Source organism: Eubalaena glacialis, chromosome 9 (genome assembly GCF_028564815.1).
Source record: "Eubalaena glacialis isolate mEubGla1 chromosome 9, mEubGla1.1.hap2.+ XY, whole genome shotgun sequence".
NCBI lineage: Eukaryota > Metazoa > Chordata > Mammalia > Artiodactyla > Balaenidae > Eubalaena > Eubalaena glacialis.
The window spans coordinates 108,759,954-108,786,925 of NC_083724.1; the positions used below are offsets into that span (position 1 = coordinate 108,759,954).

Sequence of the window (26,972 nt, forward strand, 5' to 3'; positions counted from 1 at the left end):
TAATTATTCTCTGTATTATGATCAGTATAACAGATTATATATAGCATCTGGTATATAATCTAGCAAAACCTTTTTATCCAAGACATTTATGATAACACAGTGACCCTGAAGCTAAAATCGGAACACTTTGAACCTCTATGTAACTTAGTTTTCTATTGGCTTTTTTTTTTTTTTTTTTTGGTTGTCATTTAAATCAGAAAGCATATTTCTGTTACCATTCCTATTTGAACTTAGAAATAAAATTAAGGGGGAATTCCATAACTTGGTTGTCTATCAGAAATCTTGCTGCATTTTTTCTTTAATGTGCTAAAAGCAAAATGAGCTCCCTCCTGGTTGAATTGAACAGTATATAGAAGAGATTTAAGCTTACAGTAAATGGTTGGACTGAAATTACTCTTGGCAACCTTGAAATTCCTTTATTGTACTCATTGAGTACCTACTATGTGTCATAAATAGAGGGCATACTAAAGAAGTAAAAGACTTAATCCTTGACCACAAAAACCTTTAAAATATGACCAAAAAGACAAGAACAGAGGAGTAAATGAGAGACCAATACAACCATTTAATTTAAGTACTCACTTCTGTGGTATAGACTACATGTTGAAATAAGTTAGAGAAGGAAGAGAGTATTACAGGCAATCGTCTATCTTAAGTTCATGGCTGTTAGTCAATGACTGTTTTAGAAATTTTGTAGTAACTTCAGCCCTGACTGGATTGTTTACCAAAACCCAAGCCTTGCTACTGTCTGGTTTTGAGACTAAGCCACAATACAACATGATAGAAATTATTAGCAATGTCTTCCAACAGTTTGTTAAATTTTACCTCCCTAAGTGCAGAGGAAATTAAAACTTTGCAGTGGAGATACCTCTCCTTCTGTCTTCCCTCTGTATGCGGTAGAGACATGATATCCTGGCTAGCTCTTATTAGCAGCTTATTGTCATCTGCATTCTCTCACTAAATATGGTCTAACAGTAACTTAAATGTTTAAAATGTATTTTGTTATTTATGTTGGTCTTACTGAAAATCCTTCTAGTTTACTTGAAGTCTACATGAAAATTTTTTTCTTTGCAACTAATTCTAAAACTTGCGTTGGTTTGTTTTTCTGCACAGGCAGACACCACCCATCCTTTAACCAAGCACAGAAAAATAGCCTCTTCTTTCCGAGATTCATCGTTATTTGATATCTTCACTCTTTCCTGCAATCTGCTAAAACAGGTGAGATTGTATGTTGGGACCTGCCTCACAGATCCTTTTGAAAGGATGAGAATAAATGGGGACTTGTTATGACCCCATGAGAGTTTATGCATCTCTTTTTTTTTTTTTTTTTTTTTGCATCTCTTTAATCATCGTCATGTCTCACGTAATACATATGTCCGAGCTGTTGAAGAAACTTACCAAACTGAAAGAAAGAATTGTGATTTCCCTATTTCACATCTATTCCCCTAGGTAAAGAGCAGTATGTGAACACTTATCCCATGCTCCTATTTTAAAGGAACTAGTTTACCACAAAGTTTGAGGTTTTTCTTGTTTGCTTTTTTTATATCCACATAAGATCTTCCTATGTGGAGTAAAAGCATCTTCACTTTATGGTGTTTGGATTCTCAGTGCTTTGAAAGCAGTCTCAGACTACATTGTTAGCATACTAAAACTAGGCTGGCTTCCCTGTCCCCTGCTGAGTTACAGGCAGCAAATAAACAAGCAACATCTGTAAGGAAAAGTAAATTTTGAATTTTTAACATCCACTTAGATTTCATAACCTGAAGGGGTAGACAGTATCACAGAAGGAAATTACCAGTTTTAAAATAGAAAGTTGGTATTTCATTTGTTGATAGACTTGAACTAAGGAAGAAATGTTAACTTGTGAGTTCTACACATGTATAACCATGTTTGGATGCTTTGTCGCTATAGAAAGCCAAATGGAATTAGCCTCTGGCTTTGTGTTCATTGGGGGTTTTCTGTTTGTTTGTTTTCTTGTTCTTGTTCTCGTTTTCCAGTATGTCTCAGTTGTAGTATTAGAAGCAAGTTTGTATTCTTCTTTTGTCCCAGTTAGTGATGTCCATCTTTTCCTTCAGTTACCTAGTTTTACTTCAGAATTCCCAAAAAATTCTCAGTTTGGACAAGCTGCCTCGCAAGAGCCGTTGTAGCTCACAAGCTGCCTCGCAAAAGCTGTTTCTAGAGGGAAAAAGCTTTTGAGAAAACTGAGCCTTGAAACCTCCTCTGATACTAATTCTGTCAAAAACAATGAGCCAGCCAGTCACTGAGGTCACAGCTGGTAGAAATTTGAATCTCATAGTCACCGTAGCTCTGGACCACTATTGAGCTATAGGCCGGTACACTGCTGATGAATAAATAAAATTCAGTGGTGATTTTGTTTTGATTGTGGTTTGAAAGATTTTTGTTGATGCTGGCGATGGTAATGTTAAAAAGAGGAAGGAAGGTAGGGCAGGGTGTAAAATTTACTAGAACTCCCTCCAGAGTTTAGCCCCAGCCCTGTCTAGAAATAATAAGGATCTAAAATGCAAATGAAGTAACCAAACATCCCATATTGCTTCAGAATTCACTGTGGCCACGATGCCTACAGCATATAAAGAGTAAGTGTCAAAGGGGGAATTTCTTTAAATACCAGCTTCATGTTTTTATAGTAAATGTGTTTTAATAGTAAATAAGGAGCTAGGAGTTTCATAGTGATGGAAGGACTTTGAAGGTGATGGAAGTGCAGCATCTTTTGGGAGAGAAACGTCACTTGACTGTGTTGGAATACCGCCCTCCTTTTCTGGCTTAGCAGCCTCCTCGTAAGTCTGGTAGCAAGCTTGGAAGAGAGGAGTGATTGTTTGGGGCTCATTATGTGGTCATTTTTACAGGCTTCTGGAAAGAATCTGAACTTGAATGATGAAAGTCAGCATGGCTTGCTGATGCAACTGCTCAAACTCACTCATAACTGCCTAAACTTTGATTTCATCGGCACTTCTACTGATGAGTCCTCAGATGACCTGTGCACGGTACAGATTCCCACCAGCTGGCGATCAGGTAATACAGTCGCACCCTCTGAAACAGGTTGCCTCTCCACTCAACCTGGAGTCTGCAGGGTGGTCTCAGGAACCCCTGGTAAATCCCCTGCTTCCTCTTAAAGAAAACTTAGGATGTCAGTATGGGTCTTTTTAAAGTCAGAGAGAGGCTGTTGGAGGATCCCCCAGCCGGGGAGAACTCTTTAATTACTGGGTTCCTGACGGATGTGAGTTTGACCTTACGTTAATCACCTAGAGACTTCTGATATCTTACTCATTTGAGGGAATTTCTAACTTTAAAAACAAAATCAAATAAAAGAACTTGTGCTTATGCTTGGTATTGTATTCCTAAGGATAAAAATTCTTGCTATGAACAGAGTTCTGATTGTCTTAAGTTGTTTGAGAATCAGAAGAATGAATCCATTTCTTAGAGGAGCTAAAAACAAGTGCTTAAAAAAAAAAAAAAAAGGGAAAACAAAAAGCCCCTATTAGCTTATCACTTTCAAATGAAATAAACATTCTGTAAGATAAGAAAACAGGAAGATACACGCTCCCCGATGACTGTATAGCACCGGAGTGTGCCAGCTGCATTGTGCAGACGTACTCAGTAAAGTGCTCTTTTGTCTTTCAGCATTCTTAGATTCTTCAACTCTGCAACTGTTTTTTGACCTGTATCATTCCATCCCTCCTTCGTTTTCACCTCTGGTGAGTCAGGACCACAGTTTCTGTTTCTAGAACGTAGCAATGGTGAATGAGCCTTATGTTCATTTTGTTGTACAAAATCATAGAAGTAAAGCATAGAAATACTAGGGTTAGTTATCTAGCCTTTTGAGATAAAGCTTGTCACCTAAAGGTTCTCACAGTAAAGTCTTAATTCCTTCTAAATTGTTCCTGGGAATTCCTTGGCGGTCTATTGGTTAGGAATCCACGCTTTCACTGCAGGGGCCCAGGTTCAGTCCCTGGTTGGGGAACTAAGATCCCACAAGCCGCGCAGTGCGGCCAAAAATAATTGTTCCTGTCTAATGACAGATTGCTGCAGATGTCAAGCTCTTTTAGTCTCCCTTTGTATCTGACTTTATACTATACCTCAAATTGCCACAGGCTAGAATGTGGGGAATTCACCTTATATTGTCTATTTGAAGATAGTCAAGACTAAGAAAATTTCTGAAAATCCCTCAAGCATATGTTACATAAGTGCTAAATGGAAGCTGTATTGGGAAGGCATATTTGCATACTTATCCTGAATAACATTTGAAACCTCTTGGGAATGCTGCATTTCTCCTTTAAAGCAATAATTAACCGCCTCAAATCTCAAAATTCATTCAGTTCCTAAAAGGCGTTGGTCTGATATTTCAGATTGTTGGTATAAAATACCATTGTACAAAACATGCAGAGAAAATATAGTAAAGTAAATGGGTGTTTTGCATAGTTTTTCTGCAGTAGACTACTTTCCTGGTAATAGTAGTTTTCCAAATTAATGTGGACCTTCACTTTAGCAGAAACATGAATTCGTGTTTTTTGTATCATTAAGTTTACTTCAGGAAAAGGTAACACACTTAAGGGTAATTAATGAAAGGACTGTTTGTAAAGGGGTGGGCAAAATTAAGGGAATCCAACAAGGGGTGGTGATGTACACGCCCTGGGGCTAGCAATAGTAGGGAGCCTCAAGGAGCAAGGGAAAGAAACCCTGGAGAGAGCTGAAGCTGTGACTTAGGGGAGGGCTGTTCACCAGAGGTAGAGAAACTCTGCCAACCATGGCCCAGCTCGGGGTGAGGAGGGGGCTCCTCTTTCTTCCTGCCCTTGATCTCCTGCTGGTACTTTCCAATGGTTGAAGCCAGTGAGAAGCAAGAAGGCAAGGGAACTTGGCTGTTGTTAGTCAACAGAGGTCAGCCTCCCAGGGAGCAGAGCAGGGAGGCGAAGGGCAGAAAATAGATCTGGAGGGGCAAACAGAATATAAATATCTAGCACAGTGGGGAAAGGGGAAAATGTTTTCATTATAAAACCTGTTTTCTTTAGGGCACAGATCTGACTTGGTTATTTCATTATAGCACTACATAGCAAAGGCTGATTAGCCAAAAGGCCTTAATAAAACAGAAAAAAAAACTAAATCTAAAGCATTATTTAAACTATGAATTGCTTGGTATTTTCAAGCTTTAAATATATATCTTAAACACAAATCAAAGAAGCCATCAGGGTGGTCAAAGAATAAAACATAGATGAATTTCCAAACTATGGATTTAACTAGTTGTTACAGTCAACCTGGATCTAATGCTCTTTTTATTTTTCTTTTCATAAAGCTGTTTCAGATATCCTAAGCTACATCCCCCTTGATCTTTTTTTTATATCATTATAATGGTAGCAGGGGTTGAAAGAACAGCGTTAGTGCCATATGTAAAGAAGAATATTTACAGCAGGGGAAGGGGTAATGAAAATAGCTATACAATCTTTTTGATCATTTGTGTTTGGGTTGTGCCCTGCTTTAGGTATTATCCTGCTTAGTACAGATTGCCTCAGTTAGAAGATCCCTGTTTAACAACGCAGAGAGGGCCAAGTTTCTCTCTCACCTTGTTGATGGTGTTAAACGAATACTGGAAAACCCACAGGTAAGATTTTTGAGAATTTATTTTTATTTGTGTGTGTATATGTGTGTATGATTAGTATATGCCTATCTGTTATGGCTCCAAAGAAAAATCAATCTAGAGGTCACACTTAGCAGAAATCATAGAAAACAGTTCAGTCTGTCATCCTTCAGAAGATTTAAGTGAATGTATATTTGTAGATTTAAATAATACTTACCCAGAAGAGGAGCTTGTATCCTCTAGCTTCAGGAATGTAGGAATTCTGGGAAGGGATCCCCTTTGGTTGTTGTTGTTAATTTTTATTGGAGTATAGTTGATTTACAATGTTGTGTTAGTTTCAGGTGTACAGCAAAGTGAATCAGTTATACATATACATATATCCACTGTTTTTTTTTAGATTCTTTTCCCACATAGTCCATTACAAGGTACTGAGTAGAGTTCCTTGTGCTATACAGCAGGTTCTTATTACTTACCTATTTTATATATAGTAGTGTGTATATATCAATCCCAGTCTCCCAATTTATCCCTCCCCCTCTTATCCCCTGGTAACCATAAGTTCGTTTTCTACATCCGTGACTTGACTTCTGTTTTGTAAATAAGTTCATTTGTACCCTTTTTTTTAGATTCCACATGTAAGCGATATCATACGATATTTGTCTTTCCTTGTCTGACTTACTTCACTCAGTATGACAATCTCTAGGTCCACCCATGTTGCTGCAAATGGCATTATTTTAGGGAAGGGATCACTTTGAAGGAAAATAAGGATAGAGCTAGTCATTTTTCCCAAAGAAATTAAGAATCTAAAATTTGTTTTTTGTTTTCATTTCCATTTTTTTGAATGTACATTATTTACCTAAGTGTATAGGGCTACATTTAGGTGGGAGGGGAGCTATTTCTCGTTCAAATATTCATTCCATAACTCAGTTGCCCTTTTTGTCTTTTTCAGTCCCAAAGACTGAGCTAACACCTCCTTTTTTTAAGTATTTCTTCTGCACACTAGAAAATATCATAAAAACAGTTCACTTTTAAATATACTCTGTTCTCTCCCTCTTTTTAAAAATTCATTTATTCTATCAACAAATTGTATGGAGCCACCTACCATGTGCCAGGGATTCAGTGGTGAGCAAAACAAAACCTGCCCGCCTTCTCTAATAGAGGAGGACATATGTAAGGAAACAAGTATGCTGGTGTAGTATGCAAACAGATGAAAAGTGTTTGATATAAGTATATAATAAAATACATAAACATACTAATATAGGAGTACGTTTATTGTAGCAAAGATGATATAATAAAATATATGAAATATTTGTGTAACTTTGCCACTGTAGTTTAGTTGTGCTTAATGACAGATTTGACAGATGTGAAAATAAAAATCTCATTACTTTTCATTTGATTGGTGGGAAGCAAACAGACCAGTCACATCTTAGATCGTGCCCGTTTTCTGCCATTAATCAACTTTACAGCCCTGGGCAAGTAGTGTCGTCCTTCTGGGCTTCTGTTTCAGACTCTTCCAATTGAGGCTAATAACCCCATCTCACAGGATGATTATTATGGACAGATGAGATGTAATAATCCCTTTTAAAAGTGACTTTTTAAAAAATTGCTTTTAAACATTATACAAATGTGTCATTCTGAATGATGACCTGCAGCAGATTCCCCCCTCTCCTCATGCCATCCCAGATGTCATTCGGGAAGAAGTATAATGAATCACATTTTACATTTTATTTTCTTCCCTGTGCTGTCACCAGAGTTTATCAGACCCAAACAATTACCATGAGTTTTGCAGACTACTGGCCCGATTGAAGAGTAACTATCAACTGGGAGAACTAGTAAAGGTGGAAAACTACCCTGAGGTCATCCGATTGATAGCTAACTTCACAGTGACCAGCCTACAGGTTTGTCTTTGATTGCTTGTCCCTTTCTTCCTAAACACTGGAACCTCTTCTCTTACTCATTGGTTTTATTTAACCTTGGCAGAAGTGAATGTAAGTATAGGGCAACCCTGCACAGAGTGGTCACTACTGCAGCCTACTCATTCACGTTACAAAAGTTCAAGGAGTGTGGTTAGAGGAGCATGAGGGAACTGTAAGAATCATATTTAGATTCAAGACTGGGAGAATTCCCTTGTAGTCCCCCAAAAAAGGCAAGATTGGAACAGGGAGCTGGGCAGAAGAGTGAAGAGAGACTCAGCGCCCTCTCTTTCTTAGTCATGTGTAGGCAGTGGTTCTCACAGGCGATGGCTTGCATCAAAATCATCTGGGGAGCTGGATGAGAAATGCAGGTGCTTGGGTCCTACCCCCATAATTTGTGGTTCACTAGGTCCAGGGTGGAGCCTTGGCATCTCTGTCTCTAACAGGCTCTCCACGGGATGCTCGTGCACACTGATGTTTGGGAGCCAGTTACTCAGCCAGCTCAGAACGGCTCTTCTCATTGGATGTTTAATCTCTGAAATACCAGTAAACACATTAGGCTAGTTGCCATGCACAGAACAAAGCCCATCAAAGTTTATCCTCATTCTCTCTCTCTTTTTTTTTTTTTTTTTTTTTTTAAGAAAAGTCTTTATCCTTTGTGTCAGATGGCATGGGACTAATGTATTATGTACAAAAATGAAAACTATGCCTCCTACTCTCTTGGTTTTCCTTAGCATTGGGAATTTGCCCCAAATAGCGTGCACTATCTCCTGAGCCTATGGCAGCGGCTGGCAGCCTCCGTGCCATACGTGAAAGCCACAGAGCCCCACATGCTGGAGACTTATACTCCTGAGGTCACCAAAGCCTACATCACATCCCGTTTGGAATCTGTGCACATCATACTGAGGTAAGGAAACTGGGGCAGCCTCCCTCTTTCCCCACAGGTGGCCTGGCGTCCGACTTGCCAGAGATCAGACACCCAGTTGGCAAAAGCGTACTTGATATGAGTCATATTGGAGCTAACACCATAATGGGCATTTTTTTCACGTTAGCACAATAGCTGAGGAGAGCATAAAGTCCAAAAGAAGAGTCTTTCTCTTTAATATCCTATTCGTGTCCCTTCTTCACCAACCATAGCAGTATCTTTGAATACAAAGTATATCAGTATAATGTTTGTCCTTGCCACTGATTACCTTCAAACATGAGAGAAGCATTTATAAGCTATAGATGACAACAATTATAATGTGTAAAATATAGGTGCTTAATGTGAACTTCTAAAGAAATAAGTAGATAAATAAGCTACACAATCCAGAGCTTACTAGAAGATGTAAGAATTCCAGGCAGCCGATCACTGATTGCATTATACTGACACATGGTTTCTGTCTTCCTTGACTACTAACTGGACCAGAAATCTATAGTAAAGAAATGTCAGACCCTTTAGAAATGACCTATATAAAATGGAGTTATTCTAGGGACCTCCCTGGCGGTCCAATGGTTGAGACTCCGAGCTTCCTGCAGGGGGCATGGGTTCGATCCCTGGTCGGGGAACTGAGATCCCACCTGCTGCACGGCGTGGCCGGAAAAAAAAAAAAAGAATGAGGTTATTCTTTGTGTAGGGACCTATCTTGTATACTTTTTTCATTAGCTATTTCTAAGGGGAATTTACTTGGACTCTGAAGGTTTGGGGTGTTTTGTTTTGTTTTTTAACTCAGATTCTTAATTTGCTCAGAATCAAGTACATTTAATTGTCATAAGAATTATAGTCTCAACTGTTTATGACTTGAATCATTTCAAAATCTTGAGTATTTGTGAAGCCCATTGGAAAGCACTGTTCTGTTAGCTGCATAGTTTCTATTCCTGAGGACTCAGCTAGTTTCAGCAAGGCCATGCTGGGGAGGGTTACATGTATGGGCTCTGGGCCCACGTAGCCGGTTAATAGCTGTGTACTCTTGGGCACAGTTGTAATGCGGATTACATTACTGTGTCCCGGCCTCGTGTGTGGGTCATGGTAAACGCACAGCTCTGAAATGCTTGCTGCCGTGGTGTTGCTGCTGCTGGGTTGTCATACGATGATGTAACAGTACATGGCGAACTTATGGTAAGACTTTCAAGTCTAGGAAACCAGTAGATAAGGCAAGACCTGGTATAGAGCCACAGTGCCTCATCTGCATTTCTGAAATTTAAGATGTGAAAATTAATTTTTCTCAGAAGTTTGGCACAAAACTCATTTGGTGGCAAAACTTGACATGTGCTGATATGAGACCATTTATAGTCATTTTTTAAAAATTCTACTTCGTGTGACTGTTCATAATATTTATACATTTTGCTACAGGAATATTGTATTTGACATGCCACAGCCCAGGGAGGGTTCATATTACATGGTAGAAGCATCATAGTGCCTCCCTAAAATCTGAAGATTTCTGAATTCCAAAACACATCTGGTCACAATGGCCTCACACAAGGGACAGGTTACTTGTAGTCACAAAGTTTACTATAGTCAGGAACAAACAAGAAGCTGAGAACCAAGAGCTTTTAGGGGTGAGAAGCGTAGGACTGAGAGGATCATGGCAGACAAATGTTAAGCGACTGGGAATTGGAAGACTGGACGCCAATGGGCAGAGCATACCTACGGGAGACTGATGCTAGGTTGAGGCACCTGCCTTCCACCTGTTCTTAACCTTCCTTCCTTGGTAAAAAGTGGTGTTGGGATGTGGGCCTCTACAACTGCACGGGGTGGATGAATGGAGAAGGAGAACCGCTGCGACGGAGAAATCAGTAGGCATATTTTAAGAGAGCGCCTTCCTTCTTCCCTTGGGAGTAGAGACGGACTGGAAGATCCCCTGGAGGACACGGGTCTGGTCCAGCAGCAGTTGGACCAGCTGTCTACAATCGGGCGCTGCGAATATGAGAAGACGTGTGCGCTCCTCGTGCAGTTGTTTGACCAGTCTGCCCAGTCCTATCAGGAGCTGCTCCAGAGTGCCAGCGCCAGCCCCATGGACATTGCAGTGCAGGAGGGTGAGTGGACAGCGGACTGGGCCTGGCAGAAGGTGCTGTCAGCACGCTTTCGCTCGTTGCTACCTCTCTTTCACCTTTCCCCCCAGAATTCTTCCATCATCAGTTAGCTCCATATACACAAAAGAATATTTGATAATAAATGCCACAGGGAACTAGGGAGGAGCAACTGAAATCATACCTGCAGCGGGTATGTTTAACTTTAAGAAGGTACTGCACTGTAAAAATAACCACCCTGTCTGATAGGGGAGCCTTGGTTATCTAATAAATTTTGCCCTTGGCATCACCCTTACCAGAGCAGAGGAGTAGCTATTCTCTGGAAGAACAGTTAAACTTTATGACTTTTTCAGTTTCTTGAGATTAAGGAAGCTGATAGTAAGAAATGAACCTCACAGTGAGGAATTTCTTCATGAAATGATCACTGGTGGTGACACTAATGGGTCTTCTTCCTGTTGCAGGAAGGCTGACGTGGCTGGTTTATATCATTGGTGCAGTGATTGGTGGCCGGGTCTCTTTTGCCAGCACTGACGAGCAAGATGCTATGGACGGTGAGCTTGTCTGTCGGTAAGTGCTCCCGTGGAGGCTTCCTGTTTCACTGCTGTGACCCTGCCACCCCCTTTTGGGTCATGAGACCAGAGAACTTGACATGCTTCTGTTAGTGCTTTTCTCCCCATTTATAGAATATAAATATAATCTTATGAAGCTGATTGCCCATGAAGAACTGTTACAAGTTCAAATTCAAACCTTTTATTAAGTACAGCAACAACTATGCCTACAGTCCTTACTAAAAAACCATCTGCAGTAATTCAGCAAAGGAAATGATGGATATAGAATTAAGCATATTGGATACAGAGTGGAGAGTAGCTTTTAGTTCTGTTTAAGTGCAGTATCTCAGAGTTAATGAAATGTGGACTGCTTTTGCCTTACCAGAGTAAGTCTAATAGGAAACTGTGGGTCTTCAACTATCCCCAAAGATGGAATTACAGAATTTCTACAGCCTTTCAAATCTCTTGACCATACACTTTCCCTCGTACAGGATCTCAAGTTACTTCGTGTCTGTGATTCTAATCTTACTAAAAACCTATAAATGAGCATTTAGTGATTTCTGAAACTTTATTTAACATAGAAATAAAGAGGCAGGACTTTTTAATAGCCTGCAGAGGTTCTCAAACCTTTTCTTCAGGACTCTTTACCTTCTTAAAAAGTATGGAGGCCCTCAAAGAGCTTCTGTTTATGTAAGCTATATCTATCGATACTTATCGTATTAGAAAGTAAAACTGAGAAGTTTTTAAAATATTTATGAATTTGTTTAAAAATAACAAGCCCATTTCATGTCAACATATGTTGTTTTTAATAACTATTTTTTCAGAAGAAGTGAATGAGAAAACTGGCTTTGTTTTAATGTCTGGCATAGTAGAAGTCTGCTGGATTCTCCTCTCTGCTTCTGCATTCAGTCTGTTGTGATACCACACGTCTTATAGCCTCTGGAAAACCCCACTGCACCCTCATGTGAGAATGCGAGTGAAAGGGCAAATAATGTTTTAGTATTTTTATGAAAGTGGTTTTGTTACCTTGTAGAGAACTGCTACCCTGAAGGGTTCTAAACTTTCAGATGCTCTCCTTAGAGATAAACACATTTTAACATGATGCCTTAGAATTTATTGGTCCCCAGACATTTCAATCCATAATTTTTATTCTTATTCTGAAAATCCCTATTTGTCTCTTTCCACCCCCACTTTATCTGTCAGATGCCCATCTGCCCTTAGGTGCCTTAATCCTGACTAAAGTCTCCACGGCATATCACACTGGCATTTTTTGAAGAGTTGATCAAAGATTTAATAAAGATGAAGTCCAGTACCTTTCTGATTCTGTAGCCTGCTGTGATACTGTGTGTCATAATATAGATTGAGTTTAGACAGTGTCTCATATACTGGTTCTCAACTTGAGTGTTCCAACACGATGAATGAGTCCAGTTCACACATGATGTCACAAATAGTTTGTTACCTATTTTCACACTATCAAAATGCCAAATGACTCACTTGTAATCGCATCATTCTTATTCATCCCAGCATTCCAGTATGCTTTCTTTTGAGGGGATGGGTGCAGGGAAGAGGGATGAAGTCACAGGTAGCATATCTGCTCTTGGTCCCTGGAAGTGTTACCTGCCTGTGAACATCGTCCTTCATGTGTCTCCTTTCCTTTTATGGCTCCATGAGAAAAAAGATTGAGAGCCACTGGTATTTAGTCCAATCGACCTCATTTTATAAATGAGGAAGTGGGGCTCAGAAAATAAATTGCTTTACTCAAGGTCTCACAGAAGTTTCAAGGATGACCATTACCCTGGTACTAGTGTTTTTTCCACTCTTTTTAAGCAATTATGAGTTCTGCCTCCATCTACAGTCTCAGGCGACTAGAAGTTTTAAACATGTAACTGTTCATGCATACTCCTCGGCTGAGGTTCCTGTAGGGCAGAAATGGAGAATTTTGTTCCCTCAGTGGAGCTTAGAGCCTGCAGAGAATGCCTTTCCAATAGGATGGGTGAGGAGAGGGGATGTGTGCCTGTCTCAGGGGAGGTGGTTTTCTGCAGTGACCAGGATATCCCGCTGCTGAGAGAATCATTGCTCTTCCACCTCTAGGGTGCTCCAGCTGATGAACCTAACAGACTCTCGCTTGGCTCAGGCGGGTAACGAGAAACTAGAATTGGCCATGCTGAGCTTTTTTGAACAGTTTCGTAAGATCTACATTGGGGACCAGGTGCAGAAATCCTCTAAGGTAACAGACTCTCAGTTGGCTCCATTTAGTTCTCACTTCTGGTTGTGGCATTTCTGATTAAGAGAAATGACAGAGAGCAGTTTAGGTACAATCTCCAGATTTTATGTATCAGAATAAACTAAATAGTTCCTCTTGGTCTGTAGAATTCGGGGAGACTCATCAAAGAATTGGGTCCATTTTTCTAGTACTTCATGTGCTTAATAAATGACCAGTCAAAACATCTGTTGGTCTTCCCCAAATTGGCAATTCTCAGTCTCTGTACATGAGTTGATGTTCAGAACAACAGAAGGTTTTGACAGTCTTTTTGTAATTTCAGGGTTGAAGATAACTCAGCATCTATCCAGTATTTAGTAATACTTAGAAACTAGCTCATTCCTTCAGTAAAGACTTCCCCAGCATTGTTGTCCGTTTTCTTCTTATATCTTAGCCTCCTGAATGCGGACAAAAACAATACTGGGATATGATTTTTCTAATCCATATTTTCTGGTTACTTTCTCTTCCCTAAACACACCACCAGCTGTACCGCCGACTCTCAGAAGTTCTGGGCTTGAATGATGAGACCATGGTCCTAAGCGTCTTCATAGGAAAAATGTAAGTGTTTTGGCTTGCCATCAGCAAGAGTCCCTTGCAATCCTGTTGCAACTGTAAAATGTGATCTTGGCATTGTGCTGCCAGTGCCTTGGTATTCCAGCATTGATCGTTTGCGTCAGAAAATTGTGCATTTGAGTGTGTGACAAGCTGTGCTTAGAGATATGGCCCGGCCCCAGAGCATTCCAGGCTTGTACAGGCAAGGATTTCATTTTGTTCACACGGAATCTCATCTACAGCCTCTGGAATCACAGGTGAAGCCCTGCCATGGCATTAGCAAAACAGACCTTCCTCCCCAGCGACTGGTGCTCAGCTCCTCACCAGATCACCCTGCTGCCAGGATGCCCAGAGTGGGCTTTCACTTTCTGGCACTGATTTCCACTAGGTGTGCCCCCAGGAGCAGAGCCCCACTCTAAAACAGGCTTACTCCTCTCAAGAAGCGTTAACACCCTTTGAGAGTCTTGAATCTCCAAAATCTAGTGCTATTGTTTGGATTGTCATCAAAGTTGGAGCTCCTGATTGGCCCTTTTTTGTTTTTTTTTGTTTGTTTGTTTGTTTTTTAAGTTATGCCCCTTTGTTTACATTTCCCCTTTTTAGGAGCTCAATTTATCAAAGCACACACTAGGAGCCAAATAAATATATTACCCAGGGCTGTGTGCAATGTGACTTTTTGTCTCCTTCCAACCATCCCAATCCTAAACACTCGTATCCATGAGCTGGTTAATCATTTAAGATGATAAAAGCAAAGGGGGTCTAAAGGACTCTGCCAGCCAAGAATCCAGAAGCAAGGGCTACTAGAATTCTGCAGCTGACAGTGGATGGTGCAGGTGCAGAATTGCATACGTCTGCATGTTATCACTGCCGCAGAAATCTCTTACCCTTGCTGCAGAAATCAGCCCTGGAGTGCCCCAGAATTCCAAGGGCCTGGGTATGGGCCAGTGTAGCTTTGGAACCAAGTAGTGAAGATTATCTGAAGGATAATTTTTCTAGTCAACCAAATGTAAGTACGGAGATTTTATACCCATTTTTTGTGGTTGTGATGTCTGTGAATTGGTGATGCAGATGTGTGGTGATTCTTGATGGATGATTTTCTTCTTCTCCCAACTCTCAAAGATACCAGGCATATCAAAAGTGTCTCCTGCTTTTTTTTTCTTTTTGTCCTCCAGCATCACCAACCTGAAGTACTGGGGCCGTTGTGAACCAATCACCTCCAAGACACTACAGCTTCTCAATGACCTCTCCATTGGATATCCTTTTCTAAGCTGGCTTCTGGGCAAAACAGGAACTGTGGAGTGCCACAGTCTTAGAAATCATGGCCTCCTCCATTTCTCTTTTAATTTAGCTGTATGTGTACTTAAAAGTATCTTCCGTTCTCCTAGGAACCAAAGGCAATACCCAAACAGAATCCAGGAATAATTCCAGACCCTAAAAAATGAGCCAACTGACAAGCTAATAGTCTACCACAGATTTATTCCTGGCTATCTCTAAGATCCAGAAATACCCAACAGGTCTGTCTGCTAGGTGCACACTCTTTGTAGCCAAGGTTTTAGCATAGGTGGCAGCAAAGTCCATCTGAATTTTTCTATTAGCTTATAGGTAGAAGCCGCCTGATTACAAACTTTGCAATAAAAGTAGCCACTACACTTCCTCTTGACTTGGACTCAGTCTGCTGTAAAGGTTGAATTGCTCTAAGACAGCCTTTCACAACCAGGGGTCTGCAAGAGAAGTAAACCCTATAAAAATGATCTGAGTGACTTTTTTCTCAGTTCTCCCAAAGATCGTACGTACATAGCTAGTCTCATTCTAAATGCATAGGAGAGAGGTTAATTCACCACACACAGTGGATGCCTGACGCGGGCTTTAGGGCTTAATTAGAAGCCCTAGCAGCCCCATTGAGAAAAGTTACTCTAGGATATCATGATTCTTGGGGGAAACTGCTGGGTTTTATCTCTTTTCTTACAGATAGGACTTTGGTATGGGTATTCTCTCACTGATCAGTTAAATGCTGCTTAGAAGAGAACACCTGTTTTTCCCATTTGGCAGTGTCATACTCAAATGGTTAAGAAAAAATAAGATAGCTGGGTATGGAATTGATAGTACTCTAACCTAGAAAGTGCTCATCCTGCATTAAAGATTCTTAGTTTGCATCACACTTTCCTTGACCCTCTTCCTTTGTCTTTACATACAGTAGTGTAAGGAAACTAGTGAAGCTGAGTGCGGTACAGTTCATGCTGAACAATCACACGGTGAGTGGTTGAGCCCCTCTTCCTGGTTCTGCTCTCCAGCCACACGCACACACTCTCTCAGCAAACAAGGGAGATGTTTAAGTTGAGCTCCTTGGCGCTGCTGCCGCCAAAGGCTGTGCCCTGACTCCCGTCCCACTGCCAGGTTACACTTACTGTCGTGAGAGCTGCTGTGTGGGATCCAGATAACCTGAGTTATGGTGAAGTCACCGACTGTTACTCATACGGAGATAAGTTAGTTGTAGGTAACAATAACAATAGTTTTTTTTTAAAAATTTTAATACCCCTTATACCCTTAAGGAATGATAATAGAGCCATTAGCTTGAAAGGGCTCAGTAATTCTGAAATTACTGGCTTGCATTCTACCTCTGACCCATGTTTTTATCTTTTTAACTTGTTTTCTTTTTTTCTATAGAGCGAGCACTTTTCATTTTTGGGTATTAACAATCAGTCCAACCTGACAGACATGCGATGTCGAACTACCTTCTACACAGCACTTGGGCGTCTCCTCATGGTGGATTTAGGTACTGCAATAAATCCTAGAGGCTCGTGAAGTAATCTGGCATGGTTCTAAATTTTCACTTGAGGCTAGAAAACTAGATGTGGGGGAGGTCTTTTTTGTTGTTTCAACAGTAACAAAACTACCTGAAATAACAGTCTGATTTCACCAAGAACAGATCATGCTATCATGGTCCCTGTAACTGGAAGAGAAAAACAGTATGAGTCTGAAGTTTTCATTTGATGTGCAGTGGTTCTAAAATTCTATTCATAATTCTCATCTACAAAATAAGGGAACTGAGAATTGAGATTCCTAAATGCATCTTGTTGGCCAGATAATCCCCTCCTCCCACACTGAGGTGCAACCCACCTGAGACGGCCAGCACTCCTCAGTACCCACTTCACTGGCACATGTGAACCAGGAGGGCTTAAGCACCTTTCTGGCCCTGGTTGTGATATTAGCAGTTTGGGCTCAACTTATAAACTGAAGCTTAATAGTATCATAATTTTTTAGCTATTTAAATTTAATCCTACTAAAATTACATTATAAAACCTTCTATGTTTACGAAAGATTACTTAAAAAAAAACAAAGAAAGGTATAAAAAGAAGGGCCTCCACAAGCGCCTGATTCAAGTTCAAGTCTCATCTAGTTCTCATACCCCAGCCTCAGTCCTTTCTCAACTGACTATAGTTCTCAAGTAAGGAAACATAAGCAACATAGTACGTTGTACACATCAGAATCTCCGATATTGAATCTCAGAATTGAAAAAATTAGGGCATCCCTGGACTAGATGATTTCTGCCGTGACGATTTTTCTAGTTTAAAAATTATTTCTATACATACATTTTATTCTGAAATTGCTACTAGTACCTATCGGGATTATCAAGGGACCCCTCTGAATTATCCTTGGGTCTGCTCATCTGTCATACCATCTTATTTTCCATGCATACACAGCCTTGCATTTTTTTGTATTGGGGTCACAGCCCGGGTTGTCTTCCTTGCAGGAGAGGATGAAGATCAGTATGAGCAGTTCATGCTGCCGCTCACAGCGGCGTTTGAGGCTGTGGCCCAGATGTTTAGTACTAATAGTTTCAACGAGCAAGAGGCAAAGGTGAGTCCTTCACCCACTGATTGATCGCTTCTGGTTGAGGGCAGTCCCTGAGAGAGACTAGATTGGGTCGCACTGCAGAAAATAGTGCTTATCCATACATTTTCCACTAATTTAGCTTTCTACTCAATCTCTTGGACTCCAAGGATTTTGATATAGAAGAACCAGTGTAAGTTTATAAACTCTATTTTTAGTTGAAGTGTGTTCTTAAACAGCCCTTAGGATTTTTTATCTAAGTTTTTAAATGTATTAGCATCAAGTTATTTTATATGTTTTCTCATTGCCTTTTTAATCTCTGTTGTATATTTAGTTATGCCCGCTTTTCATTTTCAATACTGCTTATTAGTGCTTTCTCTCTTTTTTCTAGCTATCTTGCCAGAGATTTGTTACTTTTTGCTTTGTTTTAGCTCCGTTTTATCTGTGTTTTGTATTTCATTCATTTCAGCCCTTCTTTCCTAATGTAATCATTTAAAACTATAAATATCCCTCTAGGTATATTATTCCACAAGTGTTTTTTGGTTTTGTTTTTGTTTTTTTTAATTGGCATAAAAAACACATAAAACTTACTGTCTTAGCCATTTTTAAGTGAATGGTTTAGTAGCATTAAGTATATTCATATTGTTGTGGAACAGGTCTCCAGAATCCACAAGTTTGGTTTTTTTTTGTTTTTTTTTTAATTTATTTTATTTATTTATTTTTGGCTGCGTCGGGTCTTAGTTGCTGTGCGCGGGCTTTCTTTAGTTGCAGTGAGCGGGGGCTACTCTTCATCGCAGTGCGCGGGCCTCTCACTATCGTGGCCTCTCTTGTTGCGGAGCACAGGCTCCAGACGCGCAGGCTCAGTAGTTGTGGCGCACAGGCTTAGTTGCTCCGTGGCATGTGGGATCTTCCCGGACCAGGGCTCGAACCCGTGTCCCCTGCATTGGCAGGCAGATTCTTAACCACTGCGCCACCAGGGAAGCCCCACAAGTTTTGATATGTAACATTTTTCATTAGCATTCAGTTCTCTGTATTTTCTAATTTCCATTAAGATTTCTTCTTTGACCCATGAGTCATTTAGAAGGGTTTGTGAATTTCCATACAAATGGAATTATAAAGTTACCTTTAGTTATTGATTTCTGGCTGTCAGAATGGTCATTTCTTGGTTTTTTGCTTTCCTCATCTTTTTACTTCATGCACACCTGCTCTCTTTACCTATAGATCTCTGTACCAAAACCAGAAAACACTAGACTATTAATATTTGTAGGACTTTTTTGCAGTGTTCATAATGACACTGATACTGAATTTTAGACCCACCAAATAGCCCAGGGGTATTGCCCCCCAAAATGCCAGACTTTACCTGACATTCTAAAATTCTCCTTTTTCATCTTTAGAAAGCCTCTTAGTTTTCTCTCTCCAGATTAGCAGGGAAGTCAGAGAGCAACACCATTTGCCCAACTCTCTCCTCTTTAATCCAGTGTTCTGGGGTCTGAGATGGGTACCATTCAAAGCTAAGGTTAATGTAGTTAAGGTTAAGGTTAATAGAGTATCAACCACTGTCAAGGATAAGTGAGGGATATCAGTGAATATCAGCCCTTTCCCCCATCAAAAAACAAGTAAAATTAATGAAAGAACCACCTTGGCCATGAACCACAACCATCACCGTATCTTTGTCATGCCTCATATAACAAGTCTTTTAGATTGCCCATGTCTCAGACTTAAAATTGAGCTTATGGTATCTGTTCAGGAATAGAACTGTTTGCTTAAAGCAGACTGTTAGCAGAAGTGCAGACGTTTTTGATAAATGAGTCAGGATACCCAACTGTGCCTACTGATGATTGTTAGCTTTTGAAAGCGGTTTTATTGCTGTTCAGAGCCCACTAGTAAAAGTTCTACTGAGAAAGAGAGCACTGGATTTGGAGTCTTGGTGTTATAAGTCCTAATCCTGGCCCTCTTGCTACCTACCAGCACAACTATGGGCAAATTATTTGACCTCATTGGGTCTCACTCTTTTTCTGTAAAAGTATAGTATTAGTACTTTATAGGTCCAAGATCCGGCACATCAGTCTTATTTCCAGACACCCCAACCAAAGGGCAGATACCTGTAGACTCTTGTCATGCTTCTGGCGGAGTCTGCATTTGCATTCCTGTGGCACTGGCACCTTTGTAATTAGATGTGGACCAGACCTTTAGGAATATGCCTCTTCTCCCTCTTCTTGTATGTACTTTTTTGCCTTTTTTTTTCCCTACCTCTTCTTGAATAAGCTTTTTTGCTTTTCTACTTTTTACATATGATTTATCACATTAATGTCTTAAAATTTTATCAGCCTCTATTTTTGCCGTGATGGGCCAAGAACCATCCCTTTCTCTTGGTATAAAAAGCTTCCAAAACTAATTTTCCAAGTGAAAAGATTCCATTCTAGTATGGAAGAGATTGATTGAGAATATTTGGGAAGGAGTATTTGTTGAATGATGGGAGGAAGAATTTGATTACAGATATGTGAAATCCCCATCAGGTGGTTATAGGTTTGGTTTTTCTTGTATCTTAACATATTTTTGCCTTCTACTACAGCGAACTCTAGTTGGCCTAGTAAGAGACCTGAGAGGGATAGCTTTCGCCTTCAATGCCAAGACCAGCTTCATGATGCTGTTTGAATGGATGTATCCTAACTCAAACTAGGAGCGTACCACAGCAAGCCTTGACTGGAGTGTGAATGGGTGATGAAGTCATCAGGGAAGGTGGGGGGAAGGAGTTGTGAGGCAAAAGAAGGTGAAGAGTTACCCAGAAGGCCTGCCATATGTCTTGTAAGCTGTCATTCCATAGTGGTCCAGTAATATGATGCTGCCTGCTTTGGTTACTGAGATTGGGAAATGAGTGAGGTGGCTTCTCAGTTTCTCTTTTGGGTCCCAGTTATAAATGCCTGTGGAATTGTTGCATGTGAATTTTGCTACACTTAGAAAAGAGAGACATTTCAATCTACTAAAAGAAGACAGCTGTACTAGGAATTGGAAAGTCTGACCTTACTAACTTCATAACCTTGAACAAATCACTTCAAATCTAAGTGCCTCTGTTTCTCAGATAGTTATGTAAAGGAACTAGCTGCTTCCCTGTCACATTACAGAAGTGGTAAGAGGATAGAACAATATGAAATATATTGTGCTCCTCAGAAGAAAGGCATTATGTAAATTACAGTGTGTCGTTAGATCCCTATTACAAGTTAAAGGACACACAGTCGCTTTAGCACCTTCTGGTTAGAAAGACTCTTAAGATTAGCAAGCAAGAGACAGGAAGTTAGAGAACTATAATTTGGCAGTTTGTGCTTGACCAGTGCTGAGAAATTATTTTAAATTCTGTACCTTTCTGGATTCAGAATTCTTCCTTAGCTTTTCATTTACAGCTACCCATCCTACATGCCAATTCTCCAGCGGGCAATTGAGCTATGGTACCATGATCCAGCCTGTACCACACCTGTGCTCAAGCTAATGGCTGAATTGGTTCATAATAGGTAAGCAGGGAGATTTTCAAAGGCTACAACTGCCCTTTTATCTGAGAGATCCCTAAGATAATTTGCTTTATCTAGTGTTTTCAGCAGATTGTGGAAGATTTTAAGATTCACTGCTATCAAAATTTGAAAACCTCTAAAAGATTATAGTGTGTGTTTTTATTTGTTTGAAAGAAGGGTGTCCCCAACCACACAAAACCATAGCTGCGTGCAGGAAATAAGTCCCTTTAAAAAGAGTCTCAAGATAGCCACTCTTAAGTGAATTTGGCAACCAAAATTCTGATTTCCCTGCCCACATGTATAAAAGTTAACATTTAGTGATGGTGCCACGTCCATCACATTCCATAGTTCACATTTCATAGAGACTGTTGAGAGGGATGCAGACATGTTAGAACACTCTTTCTGCAGAAAGGGATTTGTTAGGCAGATTACAGCTGGATTGGTAAAGATTTACCTTAAAAGTGAGAAAGATTTCCAAAATACCACATTTTAGATTTGCCCAGCAACTTAGGGATGGAAAGGAAAGAAAACTCCAGCACCTTGACTTCACTAGAATTTCAGGTCTGTATCTGCCTCTTAAGGCACCCTGAGAATTAATAATTTTTAAAACTATCTTAGTGAAGAAGTGGGTAATATTCATAGAAGCTATAGCCTCCCATGAGGCTTACAGTTAAGACTTATTCATTTATAAAATAGACATTTAAGAACATCTACTCTTTGCCACTTAGGCACTTTCATATCGATTGTGCCAGACAAAACCTCTGCCCACTTAGATGTTGCATTCTGGGGGGATGACAGACAGTAAAAAAAAAAAAGTGTGGAAGATCATTTCAGACAGTGGTACATGCTATGAAAAAAGTTAAATAAGGTAATAAAACAGAGGGGAATTAGAAGGAGAGAAGGCCTCTCAGAGAAGGTAATATGAATGAGCAGAAAGATTCTGGTATCCCTGCAAGGATGAGGGGAAAGAGCACTCTAAACAGAAAACAAGTGCAGAGGTCCCAAGATGGGATGAACTTGCTGGGACTTGAGACAGCAGAATGCCACTGGCTGGAGCCTGGTGAAGGAGGGGAGGTCAAGGTAGGCAATGAGTCAGACAGATCGTGTGGTGACTTCGTACAGCAGTAGTGAAGGATGGCGTGTACTCTCATTACACGGGAAGCTACTGGAGTATATTAAGCAGGAATTAAAATGGTATCACTGACATAATTTAAAGGTGTCATTCTAGCTACACGTGGAGAATGAGACTACAGGGGCAAGAGTGGAAGCAGAAGGACCGCACAGGAGACGGGTGGGTTCAGGGCATATTGTAGAGCTGGATTTGATGGATTCTATGTAGGGAGGGGAGGAAGAAAGAATCAAGAGGACTTCTGGGTTTGAGACCTTACCAGCCATGAGGTCAGTGACGCTCACTAAGCAGTAGAACCAACCAAGGAGGAGGAGCTCTGGTCTAGGGTACAGTCAGGAACCCAAAACTCAGGTGGTTGAGATTGTTTGCCCTCCTGGCCTCACTCCCCTTGTAACATTCTCAGTCCCTTTACAGCTTTTCCTCTTCTAAAGGGGACACGATGCTCGTACCCCTCCTTCAGTTGCTACTGAAGCTGTAAAGGTGAATGTAGATTCAAGTCTGAAGGGCTGTGAGTTAGTACGACCAAGAAGTGACTGTGATAAAAGCTAAACTTGAAGTAAATTGAGAATTTTAAGAGAATAATTTTATCTACTGCCTCATTTTGTTTCTTTTAAATGTTTTCAGTTTGAGCAGAACTTGAATCTAGTATGTTGGTCTTCAGGATACAAGCCACATCACTGGTTATCTTGGGTTAACTTGGTTATTTCACATTAGGATAAGCAATCTGCATGTCTTTGTGCAAAAAGTATCACCTAACGTACTCAGGGGAGAGCCTGAAGTAGCCTAGTGTTCCAGCAACATACCTCTGACTTTTGTCTCCTCTGTGTTCTCTGCTCAGATCCCAGCGACTCCAGTTTGATGTCTCTTCCCCCAATGGCATCTTACTCTTCAGAGAAACCAGCAAGATGATAACAATGTATGGTAAGTGCTTAAGAGGAGCAGAACCCTGGAAGTGAGTTCCAGCTCAGTCACCACACTCTGCAGTGTGGGTCTCGCACGCTTGGGTCACAGCGCCAGCTGGTGCCAAGAGGATTGAGGCGGTATGTGAACTGTCAGTTACCACATGACCGAGTAAATATATATCGTGTCTACTCAGGCAATCGCATCCTGACACTAGGAGAGGTCCCGAAGGATCAGGTCTATGCACTGAAGCTCAAGGGCATCTCCATCTGCTTCTCCATGCTGAAGGCTGCTCTCAGTGGGAGTTACGTCAATTTTGGAGTCTTCCGTCTCTATGGGGATGACGCCCTGGACAATGCTCTACAGACCTTCATCAAGCTGCTTCTCTCTATTCCCCACAGCGACCTCCTGGTAAGCCCTAAGCTTCGTTGACAGGATCTGAGGCCAATGTCATGTCAGTCTTTCTTTTTTTTTTCTGCTGAGACCATGATTGAATGTTTCTGTGAAGAACTAGAAGCTGGCTCCACCTAGGTCTTCTGTCTTCCCGTCTGAAGGGAGCTAAGCTATTTTATTTGAGATCTTGCTCCACACATGCTGAGGTACACAGCACCTAAGCTGATTTTCATCCTCCTTCTCCCACAGGATTACCCCAAGCTCAGCCAGTCTTACTATTCACTACTGGAAGTCCTGACCCAGGACCACATGAACTTTATTGCAAGCCTGGAACCTCATGTCATCATGTATATTCTCTCTTCCATTTCTGAAGGACTTACTGCACTTGGTAAGGACCTGGATGGATGGGTGGGTGAGTTGGTTGGTTTTTTACCACTTAACTAAACAGAAGGGAGAATCTTGCCCCAGCATCCAAAAGGATGACTGCTTTGGGGAGCTTATCCTAACAACAGAGTGTATAACTGATGGGTACATTCTCATCCAGCAAATACTTAGTGATGCCCTCCTATGCACCAGGCACTGTGCTTGGCACTAAGGATACAGTAATTAGTCCTTGTCCTTTAGGAGCTTTTTATCTGGTAGATGAAACAGACATGTAAACAGACAACTGCCTGTTTACCACCCTTACCTATGTACACACAGCAGTAGGGTAAGTACGGAGTGCTGTGGGAGGGCTCGGGAAGAATACCTAAACTCCTGGCTTTGAGGAGGTAGGGTCCTGCAAGGCTGGCTGAAAGAGTTGGTATCAAAGCGTAAACCTAACAGCTGAACCAGCATTATCAGATTAGTGGAGGAAGAAGCTTCCTAGCAGCAAGAACAGCAAGTACTAGCACCTGTTGGCAAAAAAGGACCAGGAAATCCAGATGGCTGGCACACTCGTGCAGAAGAGAAGAGGAGGAATGAAGTGAAGCTGGAGGGAGAGAGAGAAGCAGGGGCAAATCTGGAGATCACAAAGGCTGCCCTTAAGCCATATCAGTACATTTGGGTTCTATCCTTAGGGCAGTGGAAGGTTTTACACAGCTAGCTCCGTAAGTTTTTTCATCCTGTTCTACCTGGTTCTTGTCAACCATTTTGTTACCAAGCTGCGTTCCAGCAGTCTTAGTCAGTGTGTATGTGTTCAGAGAATACAGTACATTTTTATCTTAGGCTGAGCAAAACATAAATAGGAAGATTAAGTCAACTGCAAAGTAATCACGAAATATTGCAAATGCACAGAGAATGACTTTTGGATTGTCTATCGTGGTGAGTTAGCCACACCTCTGCTCTGGGCCACTTCTTTGATACGCACTTACCTCCAGCAGGGGGCGTAGCCGTATCTAGAACAGTCCAGCCAGGGTATCAGACCCTGCTTTTGAAGGCTGTTTTTTTAGCTTCTTGAAAATAGAGGGACCTCTGCATGAACGGAAGCAGCATGCTTTACTCTTTTAGGCCTGTGGCCTGTGCGTCACCTAGTCAGCTCTGTCTGCAGGCTGTGCTGCCGTGTCCCCTTAGTAAAATGAATAGACAAGTCTGCAGCTTCCCACCACACACTCCCCCGGAGATGCTATCACAGATAAACAAATATTACAGCGCCCCACTCTAACAAACTGTAGGTGTTGATAGGCTGTATTAAGCTGGGTTTAGTGACAATCACCCAGGTAACTCAGAGTATAGGCCCACACCTCAGACTTGGATTCTAATCACAGCTCTTCCAGTGACTAGCAGTGTGACCTTGAGGCAAGTCACATAACCTCTCCAAACTTCAGTTTACTCATTGGTGAAATGGAACACCTACCTCCTGGAGTTCTCAAGAGGATAAAATAGAGATGATAACCTATAAAGTCCTCGGCACAATGTCTAGCACAATAAAAGTACTTGCTATATTGTAAGCTATTTGATATTTTTTATGAAGCAGAAGACATAAATCCATATCATATTGAGTCAATAATTTCAATATTGTTTCTATTATTACCTATTATGACAGGCTCTTTTTCAGACTTAGAATTGGACTTTGCTGTATGATGAGGGTGAGAGGTTAATAGGCAGCATCCCAAGCCGTGGTCTTGGCTGCACTGACCGCAGTTCCCAGTCTGACTGGGGACCTCTGTGGGATCTCAGCTAAGGGCAACTCACGTTCACCCAAGTCACCATAAGCAGCTCAGTATCCCTGCTCTATTCCACCCCTCCCCCTCTTTCTTCCAGACACCATGGTATGCACAGGCTGCTGCTCCTGCCTGGACCACATTGTGACATACCTCTTCAAGCAGCTTTCACGTAGCACCAAGAAGAGGACGACGCCCCTGAACCAGGAGAGTGACCGCTTTCTGCATATCATGCAGCAGCATCCAGAGATGATCCAGCAGGTAAGGAGCATGAGGGGTAAGAGGCAGTGTGGGTGTCCCACAGTGGGAGAACCTCTCTGTGAGAGAGGAGAGGCCAAGCAAGATGAAGAGTTTGACTAACATCTCACCTGGTTAATGCTGCCAAGGTGAATTTTATACCTTAAAAGTACGGTGGATTTTCAGTTACCTGAGTAATCATTGGATATGGATATAGAAAATCTGAAAAAATCAAATTCTGAATTGTTCTCCGAGTGTCACACTAACCTCCATGCCTTGGGCCTGTCCCATGAGCACTATCCTCCTTCCATGACAGTGACTTTGCTCATCCATTGCTGCAAATGGAGCATGAGTTAGCAGTATCCAGCTGTAAAACTTGTACTGCCACTTGCAAAACAGAAACAAGAGTGCAGGACAGGGAATTCCCTGGCGGTCCAGTGGTTAGGAGTCCAAGCTTTAACTGCCAAGGGCGTGCGCTCGTTCCCTGGTTGGGGAACTAAGATCCCCGCAATCCTCATGGCGCAGCCAAAAAAAGATTGTACCACCTTTGCTTTCAATTTAAAAAAAAAAAAAGAGTGCAGGACAAAAAGAGATAACTGACCACGTGGAGATCAAACCATATGCTTACCATTATTTTATTTGTATGCAACATCTTTTCACAAATAAGATTTGCAGGAATATACCAGGTAAAAATACGTAAGGAAAAAGAATGGAAGTAGACTTTTAGCCAATAATATTTTAACCAATCTCATCTTTGTCTACATTGTTCTCTAAAGGAGTAGTGAACGTCCCCAAAATGTTATAAAGCTCTCTCTTCTGAGAAAAGATCCTGGGAGCCATAGTGCAAGGTGATTTTGCCTATTATAATCATTTACTTGACCCATCCCATTACCCACAAAACTCAGGGTTAACTGGAAAGGCCCATTTTTAATTGAATTTTCAAACCAATTTAAAGAACAAGAAAGGAAATATCTTAGA

At 41.1% G+C, this 26,972-nt stretch overlaps 1 protein-coding gene across 2 annotated transcripts in view; it reads left to right on the top strand.

Moving 5' to 3' along the window:
* The window catches only part of XPO7 (exportin 7), an 88,718-nt gene that overhangs the window by 58,212 nt on the left and 3,534 nt on the right, over positions 1-26,972 (top strand). For both annotated transcript variants that reach the window (XM_061200656.1, XM_061200657.1), the window contains exons 6-25: positions 1,111-1,215; positions 2,862-3,027; positions 3,637-3,710; positions 5,489-5,608; positions 7,333-7,479; positions 8,229-8,401; positions 10,316-10,509; positions 10,965-11,070; positions 13,143-13,278; positions 13,796-13,869; positions 15,033-15,113; positions 16,049-16,112; positions 16,525-16,633; positions 17,612-17,718; positions 20,264-20,352; positions 21,090-21,197; positions 23,162-23,244; positions 23,420-23,634; positions 23,866-24,004; positions 25,858-26,018. In XM_061200656.1, coding sequence (XP_061056639.1) covers positions 1,111-1,215; positions 2,862-3,027; positions 3,637-3,710; positions 5,489-5,608; positions 7,333-7,479; positions 8,229-8,401; positions 10,316-10,509; positions 10,965-11,070; positions 13,143-13,278; positions 13,796-13,869; positions 15,033-15,113; positions 16,049-16,112; positions 16,525-16,633; positions 17,612-17,718; positions 20,264-20,352; positions 21,090-21,197; positions 23,162-23,244; positions 23,420-23,634; positions 23,866-24,004; positions 25,858-26,018 — 2,451 coding nt within the window. The remainder of the gene's footprint in view (positions 1-1,110; positions 1,216-2,861; positions 3,028-3,636; positions 3,711-5,488; positions 5,609-7,332; positions 7,480-8,228; positions 8,402-10,315; positions 10,510-10,964; positions 11,071-13,142; positions 13,279-13,795; positions 13,870-15,032; positions 15,114-16,048; positions 16,113-16,524; positions 16,634-17,611; positions 17,719-20,263; positions 20,353-21,089; positions 21,198-23,161; positions 23,245-23,419; positions 23,635-23,865; positions 24,005-25,857; positions 26,019-26,972) is intronic.